At 45.1% G+C, this 27364-nt stretch overlaps 4 protein-coding genes and 1 pseudogene across 4 annotated transcripts; all 5 read left to right on the top strand.

Annotated features, from left to right (window-relative positions):
• Positions 1–1397: 1397 nt before the first annotated feature.
• On the top strand, positions 1398–4201 carry LOC120696967 (agglutinin-like). The gene is made up of 7 exons (XM_039980048.1): positions 1398–1538; positions 1723–1923; positions 2091–2387; positions 2511–2708; positions 2828–3199; positions 3316–3570; positions 3660–4201. Exons 1-7 carry the CDS (start codon positions 1536–1538, stop codon positions 3906–3908), a joined length of 1575 nt encoding a protein of 524 aa, XP_039835982.1. The 5' UTR covers positions 1398–1535; the 3' UTR covers positions 3909–4201.
• A 2070-nt stretch (positions 4202–6271) lies between these two features.
• LOC120696972 lies at positions 6272–9069 on the top strand (annotated as a pseudogene).
• A 2710-nt stretch (positions 9070–11779) lies between these two features.
• Positions 11780–14461, top strand: LOC120696969 (mannose/glucose-specific lectin-like). The gene is made up of 7 exons (XM_039980051.1): positions 11780–11898; positions 12067–12273; positions 12485–12859; positions 12945–13142; positions 13234–13575; positions 13667–13864; positions 14003–14461. The coding sequence occupies exons 3-7, from the start codon at positions 12656–12658 to the stop codon at positions 14249–14251; spliced, it is 1191 nt and encodes a 396-aa protein (XP_039835985.1). The 5' UTR covers positions 11780–11898; positions 12067–12273; positions 12485–12655; the 3' UTR covers positions 14252–14461.
• A 227-nt stretch (positions 14462–14688) lies between these two features.
• LOC120696963 (protein ENHANCED DOWNY MILDEW 2-like) lies at positions 14689–21695 on the top strand. Its single transcript, XM_039980036.1, has 13 exons — positions 14689–14802; positions 14915–15079; positions 15460–15506; positions 16446–16545; positions 16639–16752; positions 17002–17249; positions 17322–17461; positions 17550–18478; positions 18783–19009; positions 20461–20507; positions 21043–21139; positions 21227–21334; positions 21615–21695. Exons 2-7 carry the CDS (start codon positions 14981–14983, stop codon positions 17449–17451), a joined length of 738 nt encoding a protein of 245 aa, XP_039835970.1. The 5' UTR covers positions 14689–14802; positions 14915–14980; the 3' UTR covers positions 17452–17461; positions 17550–18478; positions 18783–19009; positions 20461–20507; positions 21043–21139; positions 21227–21334; positions 21615–21695.
• Positions 21696–24872: 3177 nt separating this feature from the next.
• LOC120700841 (xyloglucan galactosyltransferase KATAMARI1 homolog) lies at positions 24873–26771 on the top strand. Its single transcript, XM_039985058.1, has 2 exons — positions 24873–25408; positions 25505–26771. Exons 1-2 carry the CDS (start codon positions 24915–24917, stop codon positions 26628–26630), a joined length of 1620 nt encoding a protein of 539 aa, XP_039840992.1. The 5' UTR covers positions 24873–24914; the 3' UTR covers positions 26631–26771.
• Positions 26772–27364: the final 593 nt, after the last annotated feature.

Genomic DNA, 27364 nt, shown 5'->3' with positions numbered 1-27364 from the left:
TCACTGTCTGCACATGCATACATTCCAAACCAACTGCAGGAAAATGTGATAACTACTACTCAAGAATCATCTCTTCTATCTTACTATTACTAATTGGAGGTTTCTTTTGAAGTCTCCATGTAATGGCACATTGGCACCATCCTAGGTGGACAGTAAAAAAAAATAGAGAAATTCTACACAAAAATCAGAAACATCTAGCCATCAATTCGGCAATTCTAATCATAATAGCAATTGGATTTGTTATTTTTTTTCTAATAAATTACCCACATTTGCCATTATGAAAAATAGACTAAAGTAATCCCCTACATGTATCTAAATTATCCACCTCTGCCATCATAAAAAATAATTTAAAGTAACCCCCTAATCTTCATGTAAAATACTCACTTATGCCATTATAAAATAATATCAAATACCTCCTAAATTTTTATATATATTATCCAATGATATATATTATCCGAATCTAAATCTAAATTATATTTTTATAATAAAATCTTAAAGCACATTAATATAAAATTCTAAATTACTATTTCTATCATTATTAGTATATTATTTATATAAAAATACTAACCATAATGTGTGTGTCAACATATAATCATATATAAGAGAAGAGATAAGAATACCAATTTTCATGTTGTTCACGTAGCTCAAACAAAGTGTTCAATTAAATACATATCAAACATATATAGAGGTATGATGCAAAGTGAGAAAAATTTATTAGTAACTAAATCTATCACATTTATTATAATTAAATAATGATAAATATGTATCTTTATAGTATTGAATTAGAATATTTAATTGGTTAAAGAGAGTGTGAAATAGATAATTATTAGATATCTCTAACTGGTCCATGCGGGAGCATGGGTTGATAGACTAGTTTAGCATGAATCATATCACATTTCACCACGATAAGACATCGATAGTCTCATTACAAATAAAGTTGGATGCTACCCATCATATTTCTTAGACAATGCGTTTCAGCTTGGTTTGTAATTAATCAACAGTAAGCAAGCTGCTTGAGTGTCATTGCCAGTTTTTTTACAAGAACTTGTACATGGAGAAACAAAGAAAAAACAAATGTGTCGATTGGAGCAAACAAAATAGTTTGAGAAAGTAAATTGATCATAAATTTTGTTAGGGGAGTAAAACGGACAAATTTAAGTGCATTGGTGAGGTAGTAAAATGGATTTTTTCCCCTCCAACAAATTGATAAAATTTATCGTAGATAGTCTGACAAATAATAGACATAGCATACAGAAATTATTTTAATCATATATGCATCCTAGCCTCTGTAACCGGTTGGTTATTTTTCTTTTTTCTGCCATTAGGTGGTCGAGCATGTATGGCGGCAAAAAAAAAAAAAACCTGCGCCTCTTCTAGAGAATAGACTACTACTATTTTTTTTCCCCCTGCGACCACTTCTTCCCTGCTGCTACCACCTGTATAAATAGGTGCTGCGTCCTTCCATTCTTCCGCACAGACACAACACCCAAGAAACTAAGTAGAAAATCCACTTCTTCCCTGAGAGACCACAAATCATGGTTGGTACATGCATTGCTCATTTCCCAGTAGTTCTATAGTGGCCGTGGTAGTACTCACTAATGTACAGCCAGATGTGTATCCAATGTACTTTGAACACAGGGCATATGCAGCTCCTGATTCAAATATTATTGTTTGGTCACTGTAAAATTTTCTCATTCAAATTAAAATCTCTCAAATTTGCAGACCCCTCCTATCAAGGTTGGACCATGGGGTGGGAGCAATGGGAGTCCGTTTGACATCACAAGGCCATTCGAGCGTCTCGAAAGCGTGGCAATTCAGTTTGGCAGAGTCATCAATTCATTTGGTTTCACCTATGTTGATGCAATAAGCCAGAAGCACACTGTTGGGCCAGTTGACGGTGACGGCCGTGGAGAACTTACCACGGTAAGTGAACTCTAAACTCTGCAATAAGCTAGGATTGTCTTTGTGGACGTTGCGAGTTGTTTTTCAATGTTTACCTTCCAAGCTAAGCAAGCTGCAATTCTTGTTCTATCTCGTTAGAGCTAGTATACTAACCAATGATAGTTTTCCTTTTCTTTCCCCCCACGCAGATCGAGTTTGCACCAACAGAGTATGTAACGGAATTCGCCGGATCAATTGGTGACACCAAAGGAACATTTGTTGTGACGTATCTCAGGATTCGGACAAACTTAGAAACATACGAGATACATGGCACAGGGCTGAACGCCCAAGCGAACACTAGCGCAGTAGAGACTGCATTTCCTTTCAGCGTCCCTCTGCCGGAGAACACCAGCATTGTGGGATTCTTTGGACGTCAAGGGGACAATCTTAATGCCATTGGCGTTTATGTGAAACCATCCAGTTCCCTCGACACAGACACAACACAGGAAAGCCATGGCACTTCTTCCCCAGATGATCATGCTCATGATCATACTCGCCCACTTATTTGCTCTTGTGTTCCTTTAATCTAAACCTCATACCCTGCCTATGCATCCATCTCTACTTTGCAGGTTGCTGCGGCCAAGATTGGAGCATGGGGTGGGGGTGGAGGGACGGAGTTTGATGTCACACAGCCACCCATGCGCCTTGAAAGCATGACCATCCGCGCTGGCGACTCCATTGATTCACTTGGATTTTCCTACGTCGATGAAACAGGCCACAAGCACAGTGTAGGCCCATTTGGCGGTACCGGCGGGCAACTTGCAACGGTACCAAACTACTAACTGTCAAGTCTTGCAATCAATCTAGTAGTAGTTGTATACAATTTTCTGTCTAATACAAAGGTGCAGTAATGTGGCTGAGGACTTAATTTCCTACGTACATGCAGATAAAGCTTGCACCTGTGGAGTATGTGCAGAGACTTTCCGGAACAATTGGTCAAGCTTTTGGCTCTGAATCAAGGACGTTTGTGGCATCGCTACAGATCGGAACAAACATCAGAACGTACGGGCCGTACGGGAGAAGGCTGACCAGCGACGATCAGTTCAGCATCACGTTGCCGGGGAACGTTTGCGTCGTGGGGTTCTTCGGACGCGCGGGGAATCTTCTTGACGCCATTGGTGTTTACATAGCTTACAAATCCCTCAGGCTGCCCAGGGCTCATGAACCTGAAGAAACATCAGGTAACAAAGATGAAGAAACCCCAAAGAACGCAACCGTTACAGCTGCTTCCCCACCACCACTCACCATCACTGGACAGGTATTTCATGCCCCTTCATTGCTCGCCATTACCTACCTTGTTAGCACCTTATTACCTTTATACATACAAGTAACTTTCTCTTTGCAAAAAAAAAATGTTGCTTCCATAATTCGCAGACCGTTCCTATCAAGATTGGGCCGTGGGGTTCGGCGAAAAAATCTTCGGTCTTAGAAGAGACGTTTGGAATCTTGGGTTGGGGTGGACGCCCGAGCCCGACGGAGTTTGATGCCACAGAGCCACCTAAGCGCCTCGACAGTGTGATGATTCAGTCTGGTGACATCATCGACGCATTTGGCTTTTCCTACACTGATGAAGCTGGTCAGAAGCACACTGTAGGTCCTTATGGCGGGAGTGGTGGGAGTCTTACCACGGTGAGTAAAAACTTCGCAAGCAGTGAGTCTTACCTTACCTTATGGTCAGAAGCATTGATTAACCTACAAGCAAATCTTTTCCCCTGCAGATCCAGCTTGAACCATCAGAGTATGTGAAGCATTTCTCTGGAACAACTGGTAACTATGTCGGATCACCGGCTGTGGCGTCCCTAACGATGGAAACCAACTTACGGGTGTATGGGCCGTATGGGAAAGATCAGGAAAAGCATTTCAGCGTTCCCCTCCCTGAGGACGCCAGCATTGTGGGCTTCTTTGGAACTGCTGAGAACCATCTTGATGCGATCGGCGTTTACGTGAGCCGTTTCATCTCAAACTAGTCCGAGCGGCCACCTGCTTGAAAAGGCACCTCAAATTAAATAAGTCAGGACTTGCGTCCTCAGCGAGTTCAGCTTTCCAGTACTTTGTTTCAGCAGAAATAAAGATGATCATGCATGATATGAGCGTGGTCTGTACTTGTTTGCCACAGCAGGGGCGGTCCTGCGGATCCCTTGTTGACGACGGTGTAATGCGAGTGTTTTTGTTTCATGTCGAGAGTGCTTTAATTTTGTTGTAACCTGTGATGTGGAATAAAATTTCTGTGCATGGGATTGTGTGTGTTGGATGCTGAAAATTTTGATATTGTTCGTACATTGTTTTTTTTTTGTAAAAGCTCATCTTACTATAGTAAGATAGTAGTAAGCTGAGTTTTTACCAAAAGGCAAAAAAGGGGGGCAAATTTACAAATCCATTCCTCAACCCAGATAGTGTAAGAAACGAAGAAACAAGAAAGAAGAAGGAATTGATTCGTTAAACTTAGTCGTCGGTTAGTTGGAGGACGCATGCAGTGAGCAAGAAAACACGAATCACCGCGGCGGCGGCGGCGGCCAAGGAGGGAGCGCTGAAGGGATCAGGGATCACAGCTCCATCGATCTCTTCCTGCCGGCACAAGTTGGAGCTGCCGGCTTCAGGCGAGCTGATGATCCCCTCCTGGCTCCTGCTCGTGCGCCGCCGACGGGAGCGGGACAGCCACGTGCCGGCGTCGACGATCGCTCGCCGCCGTCCAAATCTCTAGTTGTTACTCATCAACGACGACCAGCGCCCAGCGGATGGGTGGCTTGAATAATCCGATCGAGAAGCAGGCATGCAGCGAGCAGAAGATGACGGCCTTAGCATGCCGCATCTTCGATCGATCGCGCGCGGTGCGGCCGGCCGGAGGCGTCTGCCGTCCGACTCCGATCGCTGCCAGATCTTCGTCATCAACGCCGACCGGTATTCTATTCGGCTACGTCTCAAGGCATGCACGGCTACGAGTGACAGACCTAGGATTGAAATTTAGGGTATCCCATGTCAAAATTTCAATATACAATTCGGTATTCGGTACAATCTAAAAAAACCAGTGCACAATAAGAAAAATTCGCGAGCAATTCAATATATAAGTAATTAGGTTTAATACTTGCATAAGTTACAATATAAATAGTAGAAGCAAATTAAAAGGGTGTTTGGTTGAGCTGTGGCTTTTGAAAAAGTTGTTGTGAGCTGTGGGCTGTGGAAAAACAACTGTGAGAAAAGTAGAAGGCCATTTGGTTGGGCAGCTATGATTTTTGAAAAAATGTTAAGGGAATCTACATATCATCCACAACCATCCTCACTCAACTCTCTCCCTCTCTCTTACAACCCCGCTCGTCATCCCCTTCTTCTTTCTCTCGCTAGCCAAGGCACGGAGGGAAGCTGGGGATCAGGGTGGAGCGGCGCCCGGCGCCAAGGCCTCTTGCCCGTCCGCGCAAGCACAGCAGCAGCCCCCCGACGATGAAGGCAGAGCCGCGCGCTCACCAAAGTAGGGTTGTGCAGCCGCTGGACAAGGCTCGTGACACACTGGCGGGAGGGGAGGCGAGAGGCCCCGGAGAGGAAGGGTCGCGAGAGGGAGGAGAGAATGAGGTAAAAAAAGAACACGAACTGGTATCTACATAATCAATGGCAGGTGGGTAATTTGTATGCCCAAAAGCCAGTAAAAGTAGAGAGAATGTGTTTTTAGATCTATACTAGTGAAAAACTGGTTTTGGTAAAAAAATATTGCCACCGGTAGAAGCAAGACCAATTTTAGAAGATTATAAATCATATCATAAACCTTATGCCTTCCAGTTTGAACTAGAATTGAGAGGTCAACAACATTCGTAAGACCTATAAATTTTCCTCATATCTAGTGTCATCAATATAGTTATCAAGTTGTAATTCAAATTTTATCAATTCGAGTTAAAGAAGTCATTAGAAAGAGGAGTGCTGGCTTAGAGTATACCACGGCATACCTTGCCACTCTCTGGGCCCGCCCTGTGTACGTCACCGCGCCTCCTCGTCTGGTGCGCCATGCTAGGGTTGTCGCCGTGCCCGCATGCATGCCACTGGCATGCCAGAAATCGCCGCTGCCCGATAGCACGCCACGCTCGCATGCAAGTCTCCGAAACAAGAAGTAGATGTCCACTTTATATGTATGTAGATCCATATCGCGGAACCAAAAGGAGCTCTGTGGGAGCCTCTCAGCTTTTGCCCACTCCTGCTGCGCCGCGTGTCCACCAAACTGATAGACTCCACTCACTCGCGTTCGCTTTACGCGCAGCACAGGTCAGGCGGCCGCCGCTTGGTCGCTCCGGGTCCAGGGGTGACGTTCTTGCCTCTTCACCGAATCGAGGACGCGAGACACTGGCACATAACTCACTTTTCTTCTCTCCTCATTTTTCTTTCCCCATCCACCCCTGCCCCCCTCTCTCTCCACGGCGCGCCGCCCCCAAGCCTCCTCTCTCCGTCGGCCTCGCAGCCCCCTCGCCGCTGGCGAGCTTGCTCGAGATCTGCCGCGGCCGGATCCGCCGCCTCCTTCTCCCTCCTCTCCGGCGGCGAGTAGCGCCACCCCCACGCTCGGCGCGCTCCCAAGCTCTCCGGGGCGGATCTGCTCGCTCGCCTGCCCGCCGGCGGAGACAGAGGCCCACGGCGACGTCGGCTATGGCGGAAGCAGGGGCCGGCCAGATCCGGCGGCAACTCCCTCCGCGCGCGGCCCGTCCTTCGCCGCCGAGCTGCGGCGCGCCCAGGACAAGGAGCAGCGGCATGCCTAGGGCTGCGGCAGCTGGCGGGCGGGCATGACTCCAGCGCACGGCGAGCTTGCAGGGGCGGCGACCGGATTTCTTGTTCCTTCTCCGGCGGTGGTGCTCCGGCCTCCCCCACGCCTGCGCTTCCTCTGGGCTCCAAGTCACCGACCGCGAGGTCGTCGCCGCCGCGCGACCTTCTTCCATCTCCGGCCTTCTCCGCGCGGGGCCACGACGGCGGCGGCCGGATCCGCACGGGGCCGTGGCGGCGCTGTGGAGGTCGCCGCCGTCGAGGTGGCGCCCCGTGTTGCAGGTGGCGGACGTACGCCACCTGCCGGATGGCAGCGTCCTCAGCCTGGCGTCGGAGCAGTGGTACCGCCTCGACCTCTCCGACGGCATGCACTCGCAGCCCGGCACGCTCGCCGCCTCCCTGAGGACTGAGGGGCTTCATGAGGACTGAAGGATCAACGATATCATCACCCACAGCCAAGGTCTATTCGATTATGATTGTTGCGCTAGCAAAGGCTGATCGGATGGAGGAGTCTTTTGAGCTGATTTCAGATATGAGAAGTAGTGGGTGTATGCCTGATGTTTCGACTTACAAAGATTTGATTGAAGGGATGTGCTTGGTGCGTAAACTGGATGCTGCCTATCGTGTGTTGGAGGAGATGAGAAAGGCTGGATTTCCTCCTGACATTGTCACCTACAATTGCTTTCTTAAGGTTCTCTGCAGTCTTCGAAAGGCTGAGGATGCACTTGAGAGAATGATAGAGGCCGCATTGCGAGCCCAGTGTTCATATCTATAACATGCTGATGGTGATGTTCTTTGAGATGGGAGAGGCACATAGAGCTTTAGATATCTGGCATGAGATGGACAGAAGGGGATGTAGACGTGCTATTGATACCTACGAAATAATGATTGATGGTCTGTTTGACTGCAGAAGAGCAGAAGATGCAAGTGCTCTTCTAGATGAGGTTATAAACCGTGACATCAAACTTTCATACAAGAAGTTTGATGCTATAATGCTGCGTTTATCAGCTGTAGGCAACCTTGGTGCGATACATCGATTGTCTGAGCATATGAGGAGATTTTACAATGTTGCGATGTCAAGACGATTTGCAATCACTCAGAAGAAGGAAATGAGTGCCATTACTATTGATGTTCTGGTTGTTGTTGTTGTTGTGGATAATTAGGAGCTTATTCAAAGGTAAGTGATGCTGTGGTTTCTCTGATTTTATTACCAGCTATTGGTGGTCAATATATTCAAAATGTTTGTGCCTTGTGGTTTAGACATGGTGTTTAAGTTTGTTCATGCAATGAGCAGTACATCTAAAGTGGCATAAAAATAGCGAATTTCAATCAAGTTCTTTTCTTATGGTATATATATCCCACACTTGATGCCGTACTGGTAAACTTGTTTGGTACCACGACCTCTCCTCACCCCAAAAATTAGTGTAAGGCCTGTTAGAACTGTAATGGAATCTATGTATATATAGAAATATAATATGAAGTAGGATATTTGTCTTTCATTACGCGGAATACTAATCTGTATATGCCATTATGTGATATCCTTATCCAATTGCCCAATATTTGCTTCCTGAATACGAATATTCCTTTGTTTTTTCAATGTACTAAGGATCATTTAGGGTTAATTTACTGGATGAATTATATTGGCTTAGTAGATGCTTTTTCAAGAACCAGACACCCAAAGTTTTGAAAATGTGTTTGCTTGACTAATCGCAAGTAGTTGGGTGACTCAGTGAGTTCCTATCACTGATTTTAAGACTCAATCTTTACTGAAAGATAGGTAGGAAACTGAGCTTATTTACTTTGTCATTCTAGAGCCAACATCACCAACTGAACTGTCATTCTGGAGCTAACATCACCAACTGAACAGTTGGTGATGTTAGCAACTACTATGCACAATAGAAAAAATGGACCATTCAGATCATTAGTAGCTTGGCTACCTAAGACATTCAAAGCCCGCTATAAGCCAGATAGGAGTTATCTTTATCCTAAACACGATTCTATTGTGCAGGGTGGTTGATGTATGCCAGCACACATTGTTATAGTAATCCGGAGTTCAAGAAGCACACTGCATGGACTCATTCATTTGTCGAATTGAACCAGGGCTGTGAATATCATTGCATTTAATATCTTCACATTTGGTGCAGGCTTTTTCCTCTATATGCTGTGTTGCTTGCTAATCGAAGGCATAGAGTTCCTGCTTCGAGATAGTTTGCTGCGTGTATCTTTTTTCGTGCTTCAGATCAAGAATGTACAGGAAAATGATCATTTGCAGTATTTTTTTTCCTGTTAGACATCACCATCTATTAAGTTTGATGAGGCTCACCTGCTGTATATGAACAAAGAACTATCATATTTATTTTCAATAGTAAAAATTAGAGTTGTCCATTCATTATGTCAGTCTACTTACTGTCAGTCTACTTACTGCCCTGTCACCCACCATCATACCATGTCCGGCACATTCTATGCTATAGCAAATGATCCCTCACATGTTACACAACTATATACACGCATATAACCTGCAAGCGCGGCGTTAGCGCGCCAATATTTCTAGTTGTCCATACGCTAGAGATGTTTTGTGAACCGACGAGTCACCAGTTAATCGATGGATCTCACAATTCACAGATCGTCGTTTTGCATGCACCTGATGATGATGAAGAGCAAAGCCAGGAGCGCCGGAGATCACATTCTCAATTATCTATCTCACGATCTTTTTCATCTGTTAAATATTCTAACATACTCCAAAATATATTTATCATTATCTAGTTGCAATAGATTTATTTTTGCATCACACTTCTATATATATGTTCGATATATATATAATTGAACTATTTGTCTGTGAAATGATATTCAGCCCGTTCGTATGGCTGGTGCTACAATATCTCTATAACTACAATACCTATATGTATTGATGAATTATAGATTTTGAGTCCATACAGCTACCAGCCACTACAGTAACTAGCCAGTAGCAGCCGATACAGTACCACATCCTCTCACAAAATACTATTGAATCAGCTGCTACAGTAATAAGCCCCAACCATCCTAACAGGGTGATTTATCTCTTCTATCGTACATTGATAAATGGCGACACATATCATGAGTAGTATTTTATATAAACAATAATATAAATAATATAATAATAATGACAAAAAATAATGATATAATTGGATAATTTATATATAACTTAGATTCAGATTTAGAGGTTACTTCAACTTTTAATAATGATATAATTGGATAATTTATATATAAATTTAGGGGTTATTTGCATTATTTTTATATAGTAGCATAGGTGGGCAATTTACACAAAGATTAGGGGATTACTTTGAATTTTTTATAATAATTGTAGGGGTGGGTAATTTAGATACATGTTTAAGGGGTACTTTGTCCATTTTTATACTATGAGAGGTGGGTAATTTATTTGGAATAGATAATAAATCCAATGACTTTTATGATTAGAGTTGCCGGATTGATGGGCGGATGTTTTTTATTTTTTGAGTTTTTTTTTATTTTTAAGTGTCCACCTAGGATCCTAGATAGCTCACGTGAAGGCTTAAAAGAACCTCCAATTAATAATAGTAAGATATCAGGAATAAATAATAAACTATATATGTACCCCAAACAATTAATTATTAATTGTTTGATAGGCCAGACTCAAACAATTAGTGCAGCAATAGCTAGGATTTCTCCACTCTCTTTGACAGGTCATGTCACTGTAGCAACGTTAGCGTCCTTTCATCACGGCGCGGCGTCTCGTTGTACCGTTAACTAACAGGAACGAAGCATCATATCATCGCTAGCTGCTAAGACTACAGATCATCAATCTGGTGAATGAACTCGACGGCACCAAAACACGAAACATCATGTCGTCCTTTGTAAATGAATCATAGTGTATGGTGCCGCTTTCTTTTATTTATGCTGTTGGTGGATCAACTAACTATAGGATAGATAGAACCTCAAGATTGTGAAGTTACTGCTAATCCCTGAAACATCACAATTATTCTGAGGATAGGAGAGTTTTTGGTGAGGGACGATGCATACGGTACGAGGCTTTCGGCCACATGAAAAATGATGTTTTTTTATTAAAAGAAAGAATCCGGTCTCTGCAAACATGAACCGCGAGAGGTTCTCGAAAAAACCACACGACCCTGCAGCACTTATTCTACTAAACAGACTTAAAAACTTGACAGCAACAAAAAGAACCAAAGTCTGAAAACGATGTATTGCGAGAGAAGTTTAATTTACCGAGAGCAGATGCCTCGATCTCTCCAGCACGTGAAAATGAAAACCATATAGATCCCCATAAAGACTCTTAGAGCTAGTGTCGCGTGCTGTCACTTGTTGGAATAGTTGTGGCTGTCGCCTTTTACCATCATGCATGTCGCCATAAATCACGCATTCTACAGTGCTAGATCGACGTGATATGCCTATAGCTTGACACATGCGCTAATTAGCTCAGGGACTGTTCGTCCACACCACACTTTGACATGCCTATTCATTGAAGAATTTTTTTAAAAAAAACGCCAACAGCTTTGCTGTCCGGAATGTACTGATCTGATTCATCGAAGAAACCAACAAGACAGACCCAATAATCACCGTACTCGATCACTGTATAGCAATAGTGTTTCTTTATCCTCCGGCTCGTCAGCTCATGCTGGTACTACTAGCATACTCGGATTAGACATGCAAGAGCTTCACTTTCTGCACATGCATACATGCCAAAAGACACGTATACACCTGTCAAGAACGAGTAAATCTATGTTGAATCGGATCGGAAGTACTCACATGATATCCTTGATGTCAGGCACCTCTGATCCGGCCATAAGTTAGATGATTGTGCAGATCCATTATATATAATTATAAAGTACTAGCGTAACCATCTGTGCTTTGCTAATTTTAGATTATCAATTACTTTAGATTTTTTTTATAATGATAGAGATAGGTAATTTGTTAGAAAAGATAACAGGTCCAATAGCTATTACGGTTAGAGTTGTTTGATTGATGGCCGATGTTTCTGATTTTATGATTTCGTTATTTTTTAGAGTGCACATTTAGGATTTATTGAAGGCTTAAAGGAGCCTAATATGTGACATTTTTCGTAACTAACTAGCTCCCGCTCTATAAATACGTCCTGCTTCCATTATTCTTCCACACAGACACAACACGCCGGAAACCAAGTAGACAGAAGCCACTTCCTCCTCCTCCCTGCGATCACCCATCATGGATGGAGAGGTACATGTCCTGCACCTGCATTGCTCATTTCCAGCCAGTTCTAGTGCCCGTGTGGTATTCTTTGAACAATGCATGCACATGCTGCAGACCGTGATTGAATCTGAGTTGCATTGTTCGGCGACCTTAAAATGACGTTGCAATTCAAAATCTCTCAAATTAAATTTGCAGACTGTAGAGACCCTTTCCATCAAGGTTGGACCATGGGGTGGGAGCAGAGGGGTTCCATTTGACATCATAGAGGAACCCAAGCGTCTCGTGAGCGTGACGGCTCGGGTCGGCACATTCGTCAGTTCATTTGGTTTCAGCTATGTTGATCCGGCAGGCCGGAAGCACACTGTTGGTCCAGTTGGCGGTAACGGTGGGAAGCTTGTTACGGTAAGTGATCCAACTCTAAACTGGCTACCTAGGTACATTGTTGTCTTTGTGGGTGGTTTCGATCAATGTTCAGTTTGATTAATTTTCCAGGCATCAACAGAATAAGCTTGCAAGCAAGCTGATATGTTGCTGCTTGTTCTGATGATCATGTCAGAGGTATATGCTAACCAATCATAGCCTTCTCTTGCTCTTTTCCATTTCCCCCGTGCAGATCCAGTTTGAACCAACGGAGTATGTGAAGGAATTCTCTGGATCCGTTGGTCTCACAAAAGGAACATGGATTGTGACATAGCTCAGGATTGAAACGAACCTGAAATCATACGAGCTGTATGACGAAGGGACGGACCTCTTTCAGTCCCTGCCAGGTTTCCTCGGCATCCTCATGCCAGAGAAGCAAATTCCCTTCAGCGTCCCTGTGCCAGAGAACACTAGCATTGTGGGATTCTTCGGCCGTGCAGGGGGCGATAATCTTGATGCCATTGGCGTCTACGTGAAAATGAAATCAGCTAACACAAACACAGAACAAGAAACAGGAATCAACCTGGATGATTATTCCCCAGATGAACCAATCTTCATGGTTGCCGAGGTGCAGAAACTTAGCTCATCTCCTTGATCACCTTTTCTCTCTACCTAGTTTCAACCATGTTGCTTTGCCTCTGATTTATTTGCAGGCTGTTCCCATCAAGATTGGAGCATGGGGTGGGGATGGAGGGACAGAGTTCGATGTCACGGAGCCACCCAAGCGCCTTGAAAGCATGACTGTTCGTGCTGGCGATTCTGTTGATTCGATCGGATTTTCCTACGTTGATGAAGAAGGCCAGAAGCACAGTGTAGGTCCGTTTGGCGGTACTGGTGGGCAACCTACAACGGTACTGAGCTAACTGTCCAGGCTTGCAAAGTTGCAATCCATACTCATACAAAAGTTTAGTGATGTTGCTAATTAAGTTTTTTTTCATGCAGATCGAGTTTGCAGCAGAGGAGTATGTGAGGAAATTTTCTGGAACAATTTTTCGGTCTTTTGTGGCATCGCTAGAGATTGAGACAAACATCAAAACGTATGGGCCATACGGGAAAGCGCACAACGACTACCCATTCAGCATCCCGTTACCAGAGAATGTCAGCATCGTGGGATTCTTCGGGCGTGCTGGGAAGTTTCTTGATGCCATTGGTGTTTACATAGGCTACTCCAGATCCCCCTTCACTGACGCAACTGGAGAGACGTCTAGTGACAAAGATGAAGAAGCCACGCAGAAGAAAGCCACTGCTTCCACAGAACCAGAAACCATCACTGCTGGACAACAGGTAGGTGTGCCTTGATTTGCTCATCATCACGCACCTTTGTTACCTTTATTTCTCTTTGAAAAAATTTGTTCTTCGTCTATAATTTGCGCAGACCTTTCCTATCAAGATTGGGGTGTGGGGTTTGGGTGAAGGGATAGAGTTTGATGTTACAGAGCCACCTAAGCGCCTCGATAGTGTGATGATTCAAGCTGGCGACATCATTGATTCATTTGGATTTTCCTATACTGATCAAGCTGGTAAGAAGCACACTGTAGGTCCATCCGGTGGCAGAGGTGGGAGTCTTACCACGGTGAGTAAACTTTGCAAGCAGCACGTCTGCAGAAAAAAACTTTACCTATATTAATATGTTTGTTCTACCTTGTTGATTATAATTTATACAGAGGTGCATAGTACTAATCTTCAGGCAAAATTATTTTTCTTCCTGCAGATCCAGCTTGAACCAACAGAGTATGTGAAGCATTTCTCTGGAACAACTGGTACTTATGTTGGATCACCGGTTGTGGCGTCGCTGAAGATCGAAACCAACTTAGGGGTGTATGGACCGTATGGGAAGGAGCAGAGCGTGCCTTTCAGCATTCCCCTCCCTAAGAATGCTAGCGTTGTGGGCTTCTTTGGACTCTCTGACAACCTTCTTGGAGCAATCGGCGTTTACGTGGGTGGTTCCATCCCAAACTAGTCTGGAAAAGGCGCCTAAAATAAAATCAGGATTTTCATCCTCTGCGAGTTCAGATTCCCACTGTTTCAGTCGTAATAAGATGATCAAGCATCATCAGCATGTGGTCAGTGTTTGTGAGTGCTTTTGTGTATTCAGAGTGTCTTTCCTTTTTGTCACCTATGGTGTGGAATAAGATTTCTATGGGATTGTGGTGTTGGCCAAACATGTTCATTCCGGAAAAGTCCATTTTATTAACTTGTGTACGCCACTTGTATTGGGAACTAAATAAATTCTTCCCGGTTTCACTCACCCACCTTTGCTTGTTTGAGATTAATTTGAGATATTTGGCCATAGTTACCCACCTTTCTCGCGCGTTGGGCCAAACTGGGCCTTCTGCTCCTGCTTTGGGTGTGCCCACGGCCCGTAGGAGCAGAAGGCGGGTTGGGCCGTGGGCCAGTTTCATAGCGGCGACGAAACTGCTGCTTCTCTCTCTCTCGATAGCGGCGACTACAGGGCCAGTGGCGCCGCCCTTGGCCCACTTCTTCGTCGAGAGCTTCGCCGGCGGCGAGCAGGTACGCCAGCGCATTCCCTTCCCTTCCCTTCCTGCTGTGCGAAATGAGCATCCAAACCCCTAATGTGTGCCATTTGTATTGGGATCTGACCCAATGTCCGCCCCTGCTTCAGGGAAGGGATAAACCATCTGCGCGCAAGCAGCCTGCCCGCCTGATTCTCGTGGGGGCAGAGGAGACCATGGCTCCAGTAGGTAGCTCGCAGCGAAGCGACCTTAGGAGGCTGGGGAGAGGTGGGGGCACCGACCAAGAGAGCAGCAAGCCCAAGCCGCGACTTGATGTAAGCGAGCGAGCACTTTGCCTAGTTAATTATTACTTTGTCAGTTTGCTTGTTCACGTTGATGTACGCCAAAAATAGCAGCTTTAGCTGTGGCCTTTCATGAGAGTGTCTACGCGTTGTTATATGATTAGTGGACTTCACGGTGCAGAGTAGTTCATAGCGGAAGCACACGTTTCTTCTTAATTGAAAGGCAGAGCTCCTGCCATTTGCTACCAAAAATAAAATAAAATAGGGAAGCACACGTGCAGGATTTATAATTACCATATTAGATTGGCACTGGCTTAAGAAAAAAGAAGTGGCTAACCATTTTATATGTTCATTTTCTTCCGGTGTAGCTTGTTCAGTTACACAAAGTTAAGGTGAATCTGCTCTTTGTGCAGGGAGATGATCTTTGTGCAATATGTGACAATGGTGGTAATGTAACTTGGTAGGTTTTTATTGCTTGTCTCCTTTTTCCGCAGCTATGATGATTTACTATATTTCTCTTAAGGATCGTTCGCAATTTGAAATTTTGATCAACTGTAAGATGCAATTTCACTCCGAGTAGTGTTCAGAAACTAAACTTGAACCACAAGTTTCTCTAGTGGTATATTGTTCATGACAAAATCATGACTGTAGGAAAGTATTTTAAAATATGAATCTTGTGTTTTCGTTTTTGTATCACAAAACCTACTTTAAAATGATTAAGTTTGAACTTTGAAGTGTATGTGCACCATACTCTATCAGTAGGCAAGAATGCTAGATAGCCCTTCTCCAGGCCAAAATTTTCAATCTCACCATATGCTTCAAGCAGCATTTATAATGATAGAGTTTGAGTCACCAAATAAACAAACAATCTCCTTTTGTGTCGTACAAAGATAGAGGGTGACCATCAAAAAATAAATTTACTTCTGACTTTTGTACTAGCATTGTCCAGGCACAATCTAAACCTACTGATTTACACTCACATGTCTTCAATATGATTCATGTAGTTAGGCGAATAATTTATTTCTGAGAACATCATATACTTTTTTCTATATTCTGCTGTGTTCAAACAATGCTGAATCAGCATTACAGTTTCCTTTTTTTTTCTCTCTTGCAAACCTTTTAGTCCCAATCCAGTTTGGGTAGGCTAGGGATAAAACCTTCTACAGCGTGACACATCACTGCATTTCGACCAGCTGTCCGGTTTCCCTTAAATCATTAATACACCTAAACAATGCACAATAAATATAGTACCCAGATTATAGAATTTGACATGGACCTCTAAACACTATCATTTATCAACTCAACTGCATTGATGTTACAAAATTTCTGGAGTAACACAAGGGTTCAATCTTGTCCCATGTTTCATGTGAACATCTCTTCTTACCTTGATATTTTTTAGCTGCGATGGTGGATGTGGGAGGTCTTTCCACCTAACTGATGAGAACAGTGAAGGATCTAGGTGCAGATTAATGCTTGGGCTAACCAAAGAACAGGCAGAAGTATCTATCTAGTTGCCTCTTTCTTTAAGTTTGCATTTGCTTTTGTATGTCTAAAATAAATTGATATAGTGATGTTTTCCATTGATAATTCAGATGATACTTGCTGCTGATGATAAAGATTTTATATGCAAGAACTGCAAGTATAAGCAACATCAATGTTTTGCTTGTGGAAAGCTGGGATCTTCTGACTTGTCATCTGAAACTGAGGTAGGCATGGTACAATCCTGTTTTGTCAAGAGTTTGAACTTAATTTAATTTGAAAGATTTAAAGAAATGGAAAATAGTATTACTTAGAGATTAGGATAAAAAAGAGAGAGGGACCTTTTCTTTTGGTATAGGAATGCACAGGTATCCCAGTATGCACCAGAATGCGTATATGCTCAAAATGTTCAAGAAATTCTGTTACCTGCACGTTCTCATTTGAATACATATTTTCCTTTCTGCTTGACTCGTCAGGTGTTCCAATGTGAGGTTGATGATTGTGGGTGCTTTTACCACCCTAAGTGTGTTGCTGAATTGCTCTACCCGGATAACGAACTCGAGGGATCACTTTTTGGGGACCAAGTTGCAGCCAGACAAAATTTCACTTGCCCTATTCATGAATGTATTGTGTGCAAGGGAGAAGAGAACAAGAATGATAAGAACATGCAATTTGCAGTATGCAGAAGCTGCCCGACTACATACCACCGGGGGTGCTTGCCAAGGTTTTCCTCCGTACTCCTGTCCCTTTCTTGTTATGTTCTATTGATAAAAACATGAGTTTCTTTTGCCGACAGTTTATACATTTTTGGCAGTGACATCCCCTTTGAAACAAAGGAAGGTCCCAATGGCTACATGCAAAGGGTGTGGGATGAGTTGGAGGCACCACACCAGATGGACGTGTCATTCCTCGTGATCGAATTTTGATCTACTGCACGTGTGTTAATTCGCCCACCTTGCTCCTGGTTGGCTGTTGTCCACAGTTACCACTCCAGATTTATTGCATTTGTTAAAATCTTTTGCAGGAAGCATGGGATCGTAAAAAAGTTAGGAACTCCCAAGAGGAATCACATCGTCTTTCCAGATGCCAAAAAACAACGTGTACCCAAAATGCTCATAGAACAACTCAATGAGGAAGATATACCCGAGGAAGAAGAGCTGCTCGACAACGCCTCGCCTGAACCACCTCAATCTCCTCCGTCAGTTGCAAGCGATGAGAACCAGTGCTTATGTTCCAGTCCTATCGACTTGTTTGCATCAGGATCCTCGTTTACCCATCCACATCCAGGAACTTGTGGCTGGCTTGGAAATGAGTAGCTTCCACACGTTTCATGTAAATGAGTAGCTTCCACACGTTTCAGACTACCTGTTCTTTCTGTTGGTGTGCGGAGGTAGACAGACCGACAGTTCAGGGTGATGGGCAGGTTGGACTGGCTTGTTAGATTACTTTGGAAATTTAGGGTGACATCTTGTGCAACTAAATTTCCATAATACTCAGTGATATGTGCCAGAAGCTATAGAGCCTGCTTATGACTAGTATCAGAGGTTTTCAGAGATTTACCGTTATAAATGCTGACCAAGATCTTTATTTCGCTGTGTGCTGTGTGATCATTTCCTTTCTCAATGCTCAGTGACAAGTTTCACTTGCTGTTGTGTGATTCAAGCCTTAAGCTGGAGAGCTAGACCTCAGTCTATTGATTGATTTGATTTCTGGTTGCCTTCGGAAATTTTATTCGAATCCTACGCCCCGTTTCCATTTCCCAAACAGGCTATAGAATCCAATCGGTTATCTGCTCCTTCCAGAACAGCCGTACTGCATTCACACAGGCGCCGTTTCACTTTCACCCACCAGTGAGTAGTGTCCTGCCCAACCCAGCTCTCTCTCTCTCTCTCCCTCTCTCTCTCTCTCTCTCCAGCCGGATGCGCGGGACGGAGATGCATCCGGAATGCTGAGGTAAGGAACCCAATCATGCTAAGCATGGATAAGCCATCTCTTGGTGCCGTAATTCTTCACCATGTTTGGGGTTCGATTCGACTAGAGTTGGGACCGCAGCCGCCGATCGATCTCAGTTGATGCCGTAGGTTTTGGGGATCCATGTGCGGGTGCAATTTTGTTTCCCAAAACTTAGAATTGGGGTTTTAGCCTTTTAGGTGTAGATGATGCCGCCCCCACCCCCACCCCGGCGCAACGCAAAGCCAGCGGTGGTTGGCTCTGGTGATTCTTATTCGCTGAGCAGAAATCTGTTGTCTTTGACCAGGGTACTTCGAGGAGAAACAACCTGGGGTTCTGATCGGTCCATCAGTAGCTCATACTGGGAACGGGTTCTTGTTCTTGGCAGCAAACCAGCCTGCCTGATAAATGAATTGTGAGGGGAGGCAGGCCATGGATGGAGTAGAGAAGTCAGGCCATGTGCTCCGGACACCAAGAAAAGCTCGTGACATCAAGCGAAAGAGCAAGAACAAGCGCAAGGCAGAACCTCAAGATGTAAACGAGCTCACAACCTTGTATTTTTTTTTGTTGTTTCTTCCGTTTATTAATTGGGAAAATTGGTTATGTAGCGTTCCGGATCACTTTAATATAACTTTAGCATGGTGCTGCATTGATTAGGTAGTTTTGCTTGCTCAGCTGGGTACTAGTAAAATGCAGGTAATCAATCTGGAGAAATGGATTCTCCTTAAATCGTCGTGTCACTTGGACACAATACTATGTTGTGTAGCAAACTTATCTCTCTTGTTGTGGCTTAGGTGTAACATCTAAAACAGAGGAAGTTTTAATAGGCATACTAGATTAGGAAAGAAAAAAAGTTTACCACTATGTGATGATTAACATAAAGCACAGTCATTGTTCTACTGTTTGGTAAATATCCGCAAGATGCTACAAATTGGGAAAGCTAAGCTAATGTCCTCACATGTTTGGTTATTATGTTTGCTGGGGGGTGGGTCATTATGTGGTTCGTGGTCCCTGTCCCTACCTTTATGGACACAATGACCTTTTTGCCTTGTTCTTAAGTTGACTTGAACATCTCCAGAATAGTTGCTAATAAACAGTTTTTTGACTGTCATGCGATCTGTTTGGTAAGATAATCGTAGATACTAAAGACCTGAATTTATTTTCTGTGAATGCTTCTTTTTATAAGACAATATTCAATTCCACTACCCCATAATGATAAAAGAAATCTTGAATGATGTTTTAAAAATATTTTTTTAAGTGAATTGCAGTCTGCGCAAGGGAGGTTTATGTGGCATAAAATTTCTCTTTGAACCGCTGCTCCTATTACTATGATTTTTGTTCGGTGCCCATCCAAAAACCATTAAGAGCTCTGAGATGGCAGCCAGTATTGTCCAGCGGCATGCATGGGGCATAATTTGGACGTGCTTGATTGAATTGTACAAGGTGTCATCCCAGACAAAGGTGTAAATGAAAGGGCCATATGTGGTCACGCACTGTCCCAAAACTCCCAAATTCTATTCTTCGAGTTGTTGTCCTACCTAGCCAATACTGGTTGCCATCTCATAATTTTCATGACTCTAAGCTGTAAGGAGAGGAACATGGCGCTGGACCGCTGGTGTTACATGGACATGGATGCTTGAGTTCGGATGCGGGTATCCAAATCAGCAAGTTTTTTGTGGACACGCCAAATACATACCGCTATGAATCTGACACAAGAGCGAGGTGTCTGAGTTGGCAAAAAAAAAAGGATATGGGTGTTCGGGTAACACTGCATGACGCTAAACCTGGTGCAGAGTGTTCACCAAAGCATTGTTTTGGACTAAAAATTCATTCCGTTGACGACACAAAGATCACCATATTTTTTTTTTTTCAAATTTTTGAGATTTACTGTCTTCTCTAAATAGTAACTTTGTTCTGTGTTATTTTTTTTACCGGTGTAATTCTTCCAATTTCACAACATTAAGATTAATATGCTCTTTTTGCAGGGAGATGATGTTTGTGCAATTTGTGACGATGGTGGCTTCGTAACTTGGTAGGTATTCTGATACTAAAGTTTCAGTGGTTTGGCTTCCTCTCCTTTATATGAGCTAATCATTATTTCTGTAGGAGGAAATGATGGCTTGTATTCCTCCAAACCCTAGAAGGGTGGGATATATAGTTCCTATACATGGGCCTCTAGATGGGCCTCTATACATGGGCTCAATATACTCCAACAGTTTCCAAGAACAAACCATATCTTGTATCTATATTAAAGCTGAGTTCAAACACTAAAACATGAGTTTGCCACATCCTCCCAGCTGTCCTGTCCTATTTCCCATTCAGTGGTTACAGATAGACGTAAATGATAATTTATAAAATCTCATTTTGGAATGTGCCACAAATGATGCATTAAATTGTCTGTGAAGTCTTGCACTTTTAATGCGTTACATGCTTATAAAAATATTCCCTTCAGTCGTATTAATATTATATCTCTTTTGCCCTTTGCTAAGATAAAGAGATTTTTGGAGCAATGTTTTTCTTAAATCTTATTTCAATGCTTATCACTTCTTTCCTTGGTTTTATTTCAGCTGTGATGGTGGATGTCTGAGGTCTTTCCACCTAACTGAAGAACATGGTGAGGGTTCCAAGTGCCCATCCCTTGGGCTTACTAGTGAACAAGCAAAGGTACCTCTTAATTGAGTTGCTGGCTCTTTAAACTCATGCTTGCTTTTCTATGTGCGAAGTGCTTCATTCTTTTCATTGATAACTCAGATGATAATTGGTAAGAAAGCCTTTATATGCAAGAACTGTAAGTATAAGCAACATCAGTGTTCTGCTTGTGGATTATTGGGGTCTTCAGACTTATCATCAGGAGCTGAGGTAGGCTTACCATCTATGTTTGATTATGTTAACTGGATTTTGTATTTGTATTTTCTGGAAAAGATGAATAAATAATACATGGTATACCTGAGTCAGAAACAGTGTGTGAAAAAGGACAGCTCAATTTCTTGTAGAAAGAAAGAATCAACAAGTATATCAAGATTCCCTTTTTGTTTCAAATAAAATATCAAGATGTAATTCAAATGTTTGGCAAATTTTATTTTGTACGTTCTCATCTGAACAGATGTAATTCATTGTTAACTTCTGCATTTCTTCTCAGGTATTCAAATGTAAGGACTATGCCTGTGGTCATTTTTACCACCCTAAGTGTATTTCTGAACTGCGACATCCTGATAGCAAAGTCCGGGCCTCCCTTTTCGAACAGCATGTTGCTGCTGGACTGAAATTCCTGTGTCATGTGCATAAATGTAGTGTGTGTCATGGAGAAGAGAATAAGGATGATAAGGATATGCAGTTTGCAGTATGCAGGCTCTGCCCAACAACATATCACCGGAAGTGTTTGCCCAGGTTTTCCATTATACTGGAGAATTAAAGGGGCCTCTGTAATCGTCTGCCCTGTTCCCTTCAAAATACGTATTGATTAAACTGGTATTTCTTTTCCTTGTTTATCCTTTTTTCCCAGTGATATCCCCTTTGCAGCGAAGGAAGGCCCCAATGGCTACATTTTTCAAAGGGCGTGGGATGGCATTCTTCGTGATCAAATTCTGATATACTGCATGTATGTTGATTCTCTCACCTTTGTCAGCTATCTGCTGCACACGTGTGACTTGATTATATTGGATCCTTTGCAGGAAGCATGAGATCATAAAAGAGCTAGGGATTCCCAGGAGGAAACTTATCATCTTTCCTGAGGCCAAAAATTTTTTTGCACCCAAAGATCCAGAAAGTACACCGAAAGAACAAGATATTTTGTTCGAACAAGAGCTACTTGGCCACCCAGCATCTGAACCATCTCAGACTCCACCGCCACCTGCAACCGTCCAGAATCAGTGCTTCCGCTCCAATCCTATGGACTCATTTGCACCAAGTTCCTTGTATACCGATCCATACGCAGGGTCATGTGGTTGGGTCGATGACTGACCATCCTATCCCGCCCCTTGTAGATGATACCAATAGTGACAGATCCTTCGCAATGCGCCAAGACATTGGTAGCTTGGGTTTGTTAGATATCAGAAAACGCAATTTGTAGAAAGCTGATAGCCTATCCGAGTCCAAGTGGCCGGCCCCCATCTACAATGATGGTGGATAAACATGTGTTCTTGTTTATGTGACATGGTAGACAGCCCCTGCAGTATAGAGTGATGCTGTGGGTTGCATATGACATAAACCCCATCCAGAGAATTTTGGAGATTAAAGTCAAATGTGATTTTGGATTTACCTAGAACCGACGGCTCTCTTATTAGATGCAGATTAACCATGAATGGGAAAACTGCTAGCATATGGAGAGTTATTACTGAATTGTTTATAATATTTCTTTTCTTGGATTGATAGTATTCAGTAAATTGTCATTGGTGATATTATTTTCCTTCAGATGTATGGAAAAATTGTGCCCTATAACTGCATTACCCTTTAGAAATTGCCATCGATGCTTGACCTTGAGATGATCCAGGCAAATGGTTCTGACAGAGGGTGAGTCCATATAAGAATTTCCACCATTTGGCTTCTTCCAAATGAACATTTCAAGAACTAGTACTCGTTGCCTGGTGGAGCATTTCCATATAAGATCCTGCTGTGACAGAGTATGCCTGGTGAGCAGCACACTGCTGAATGTAGTACTTGTGTACCTGGAATTGTTCATATGCTCAGACGAAGGAGGATGGCAGATCCTCAGATTCTAGAACCTCTTGATCGTCTGCAGTGTATATTCCCAGGGCACTGACTCACTGGGCCCACTTTGTCATCCACAGGTGATGTGAATTTGCAAGCAAGGCACAAATCACTCCTTTATTTTTCATGCAATTACTTGACCCAACGAGGAAAAAAAATAAACGCTGATAACTTATAAGGATCCATGCAGCTCTCCTATACACACTCCTGATACTCTGCTCTGCAAGTGGCAGTGTGGCACCCAGGCCGGCCCAGCTATGAAAGTCAGCGAGAGGATCAGCAAACCCGAAGGCCACTGTCTTGGAGTTGCCCCCCAAATATTCAATCAACTCCCAGGCCTCTCAGGCACGGAAACAAGAACTTCTAAGCACTTTTATAATCTCCATATTAATAGCCACTGGGACAGGAACTCTATAAAAATTAGCCCCTGGAATCTTGACACTGATCCTCTGGAAGACTACTGAGAATCCCAATGAGCAAATCAGATTGACAACTCAAGTCAATTGCGTAGGAATGCCACATAATAATCTCGGTTACAAATCTGAGAGACGCCCACAGCTTGGTTTTTGGATCCGACGATGCGTCAGGGTTTTTCTGCACGAAGTGGAGTGCATCTGAACTCTGAAGGAGACAATAGGCACACTGTTCAAAGCAAAGAAGTAAACATGAAGGAAACAGTTCACACTAGATACCCGCAAAAAAAAAAGTTCACATTAGATTATTAGCTGTTCGTCGCGCGATCTTATATATTCACAGTTCCAAGAAGATCTTCATGGCACGATATTAAATCATACTAGTCCTTTTTTCTCTCTTTTTTTCTTTTATAGGATATGCCGGAGAGCTGTGTAGTATTTTTTTTTAATCAGGAGTTGTGTAGTATTGAGAAGACAAATGAGTTAATTTTACAATGCGGGCTGATAGGGGCATGCACACGAACTACTCATCAAATTCTTCACTTCTTTGCTTATTCACATATATTTTGCATACAAGAAAATGAGAAATCATCAAGATATTCAGCTCATGCTTACATTGCTGTATTACGGCCATCTCTGCATATTCATGTTTAATTTCAAACTATTTGAATAGGGGGGAGAGACGGAGGTACGCTCAACCACAAACGCAGTGCTTCGAATACGGAATATCAGAAGTGATTAACAACAATATTCTTCAAACATTCCAATTCGACAAAAAAAAAACCACTGAGATTGTGATGAAATGGCCAAATACAAATGTAAAACACTACATATCAAATACTAGCAGCTGTAATCTTAGCTAGTCCACAAGTGCCGTGCTGCCATGCATGATGTCAACATGCTCCACACGAGCGGTCATAGATCACACACAACATATAACAATCGACCTACCGTATAAACAATGCTTGACAACCAAATTGAACTGCAGAAACACAGGAGGCACCAATGAGACCAAAAAGAGGGACAAGGTCAGACTTGGATCCAATGTACCATGCTGCACCACTCCACTTAATAAGAAATACAAAAAAAAAACAGATAGTTATTAGGGCCATTGCCCGAAGATCATACACATGCATCACTGGTTGTAGGCTTGTTGCTACGCATCTTAATGGCTGGCTTACGTCCATGGTCAAAGGTCACAAAAATTATGGATCGTCACACAAAGCCCTAGCACACAATGGGGCTGTAAGCTCTTAGCTCAGACCTTAAGCCTCCATTAGCCCCCCTACTAAACCCCAGAGCTAGCTGGGGAGGCGTCCATGCATCTTCCAGTTCCAGCCATGGAAGCTCACTACCCCAAGTACCTCCTCTACTGCCTCCTCATCGCCGGCTCATGGCTCATCTCCTGCCTCCTCCACTTCCAGTACATGCACCTCTCGCTCTCCTCCTCCATTGCCGCCCCCCGCCGCGCCGCGCTGGTCGTGCTCCCCGCCGCGCTGGACGCCAGCTTCCTCCCGGCCCCGGCCGTCGAGGCTGACGACAAGCGGTGGTCGGCAGCGCCGGTGGCGGCGTCTCCTTCGCCGTCATCGCCGCCGCCGCCGCCGCCGCCGTCGTGCGAGGGGCGGTACGTGTACATGCTCGACTTGCCGTCTCGGTTCGACATGCTCTGGGACTGCGTCGCCGGCTCGCCGTTGTTCGACGACATGTGGAGCTGGTGCGCGATCACGGTCAATGCCGGGCTCGGCCCCAAGGTTGTCCCCGCCACCGGCAACGGCAGCGACGGTGACTCCGGCATCATCCCCAGCACAGGATGGTAATAATAAGCTTCTTCAAGCAAGCACGTTGTACTGATCGATGCACATTAATTGTCGGTGATGTGTGTACAAAATTACAAATAAATGTGTTGCAGGTACAGCACGGACCAGTACGCGCTGGAGGTGATCTTCCACCACTGGATGCGGCGGTACGACTGCCTGACCGACGACCCGGCGGCGGCGACGGCGGTGTACGTGCCCTACTACCCGGCGCTGGAGCTGCACCAGCACCTGTGCGGGTTCAACACGACGGCGCGCGACGGCCCGTCGGAGGCGTTCCTGCGGTGGCTGTCGGCGCAGCCGACGTGGGCGGCGCTGGGCGGGCGTGACCACTTCATGGTGGCCGCCAAGACGACGTGGATGTTCCGGCGCGAGCCCGGCGGGGGAGACGACGGGTGCGGCAACAATTTCCTGGGCCAGCCCGAGACCGGCAACATGACGGTGCTCACCTACGAGTCCAACATCTGGGCGCCGCGCGACATCGCCGTGCCGTACCCGAGCTACTTCCACCCGTCGTCGGCCGGCGAGGTGGCCGCGTGGCAGGCGCGCGCGCGGGCGGCGCCGCGGCCGTTCCTGTTCGCGTTCGCCGGCGCGCGGCGCCTCAAGGGGCAGCTGGTCATCCGCGACCGTGTCTTTGACGTGTGCGAGGCGGCGGCGTGGCGTGGGCGGTGCGGGCTGGTGGATTGCAGCCATGGCCTCGAGGGCAGCATCACCTGCCGGACGGCGGCGAAGCTCGTCGCCCTCTTCACCTCGGCGCGCTTCTGCCTGCAGCCGCGGGGGGACTCGTTCATGCGCCGCTCGTCCATCGACAGCGTCATGGCCGGGTGCATCCCCGTCTTCTTCCACCGGGCCTCCACCCTGGAGGCGCAGTACCGGTGGCACGAGCCGGCGGGACCGGGGCCGGGCGGCAGGAGCGGCCACCGCGGCAGGTACTACGTGCTGCTCAACTCCGACGACGTGCTGGAAGGGAGGGTGGACATCGAGGAGGAGCTGAGCAGGTACAGCGACGAGGAGGTGGCCGCCATGCGGGAGGAGGTGATCAGGATGATCCCGAGGTTCCTGTACAGGGACCCCAGGGCGAGGTTCGAGGGGGAGATGAGGGACGCCTTCGACAGCACCATGGACGGGGTGATGGACAGGATGAGGAGGATCAGGAACGGGGAGGATGTGACACTGAAGGGCGACGACAGTGATGAGGCTATGGGTGCCAATGATTCATGACATTGGCTCAAACTTCTTCTTGTGTGTGTGTGTGTGTTCATGTGATGTGATGGTACAAGAGTAGTAGTAGAAGTAGTAGTTTTGTTGCTGTGATGCGTTATGTGTATTATGCTAGTTATTAATCGTATAGTTGCAGTTTGATAAGATAAGAAGATACGACGCAACCAGCAATGTGAAACATCCTCAGACGGCAGTTGGCCGCCGGGAGCAAGGATACGGTGGCGAGTAGCGGCGGGAACGCGGCGGCGGCGTGGCGAGCCGGGGCACAAAGCTGAGGTGGCGCTCGTGGACGGCGTTGCTGGGGTCGGGGGTGGACGGTATTTCATTTACCGTCCACCCCTTGGGTACCTGAGGGCCGTTCGATCGCATATGTGCAGCTTGGATTCAACAAGGTCGCGGTTTGACTTGGTCGTTTCCGGCCTTGGGAGCCGGAGGTCGGGCGCATCGCGCCAGGATGGTGAGCGGCGGAGCTCGACGGCGGCCACGCTGCTCGAGGACGCCGGCAGTCCCGCCGCCGCGTCCTTAGACAGACATTCAGGCGGGTCAACGGAGAAGACTGCCGAACGCAAGGACCTTCGCACCTGCATGACGAGCCTCTGCGCTGCGCGTGACCTTGCACTGCGCCCTTGCGCCGTGGATGCCGGCCGCCAAAACCTGCGAGCTCGCCTGGTTATCGAGGTCATCCTCGACCCCAAGAGGCCATGCCTGGACCAGGAACGCCCTCCTCAAGCTGA

This window comes from Panicum virgatum, chromosome 3K (assembly GCF_016808335.1).
Source record: "Panicum virgatum strain AP13 chromosome 3K, P.virgatum_v5, whole genome shotgun sequence".
Lineage (NCBI taxonomy): Eukaryota > Viridiplantae > Streptophyta > Magnoliopsida > Poales > Poaceae > Panicum > Panicum virgatum.
The sequence above is the reverse complement of the archived record's forward strand: the minus strand, read 5'-3'. Positions and strand labels throughout refer to the sequence as shown.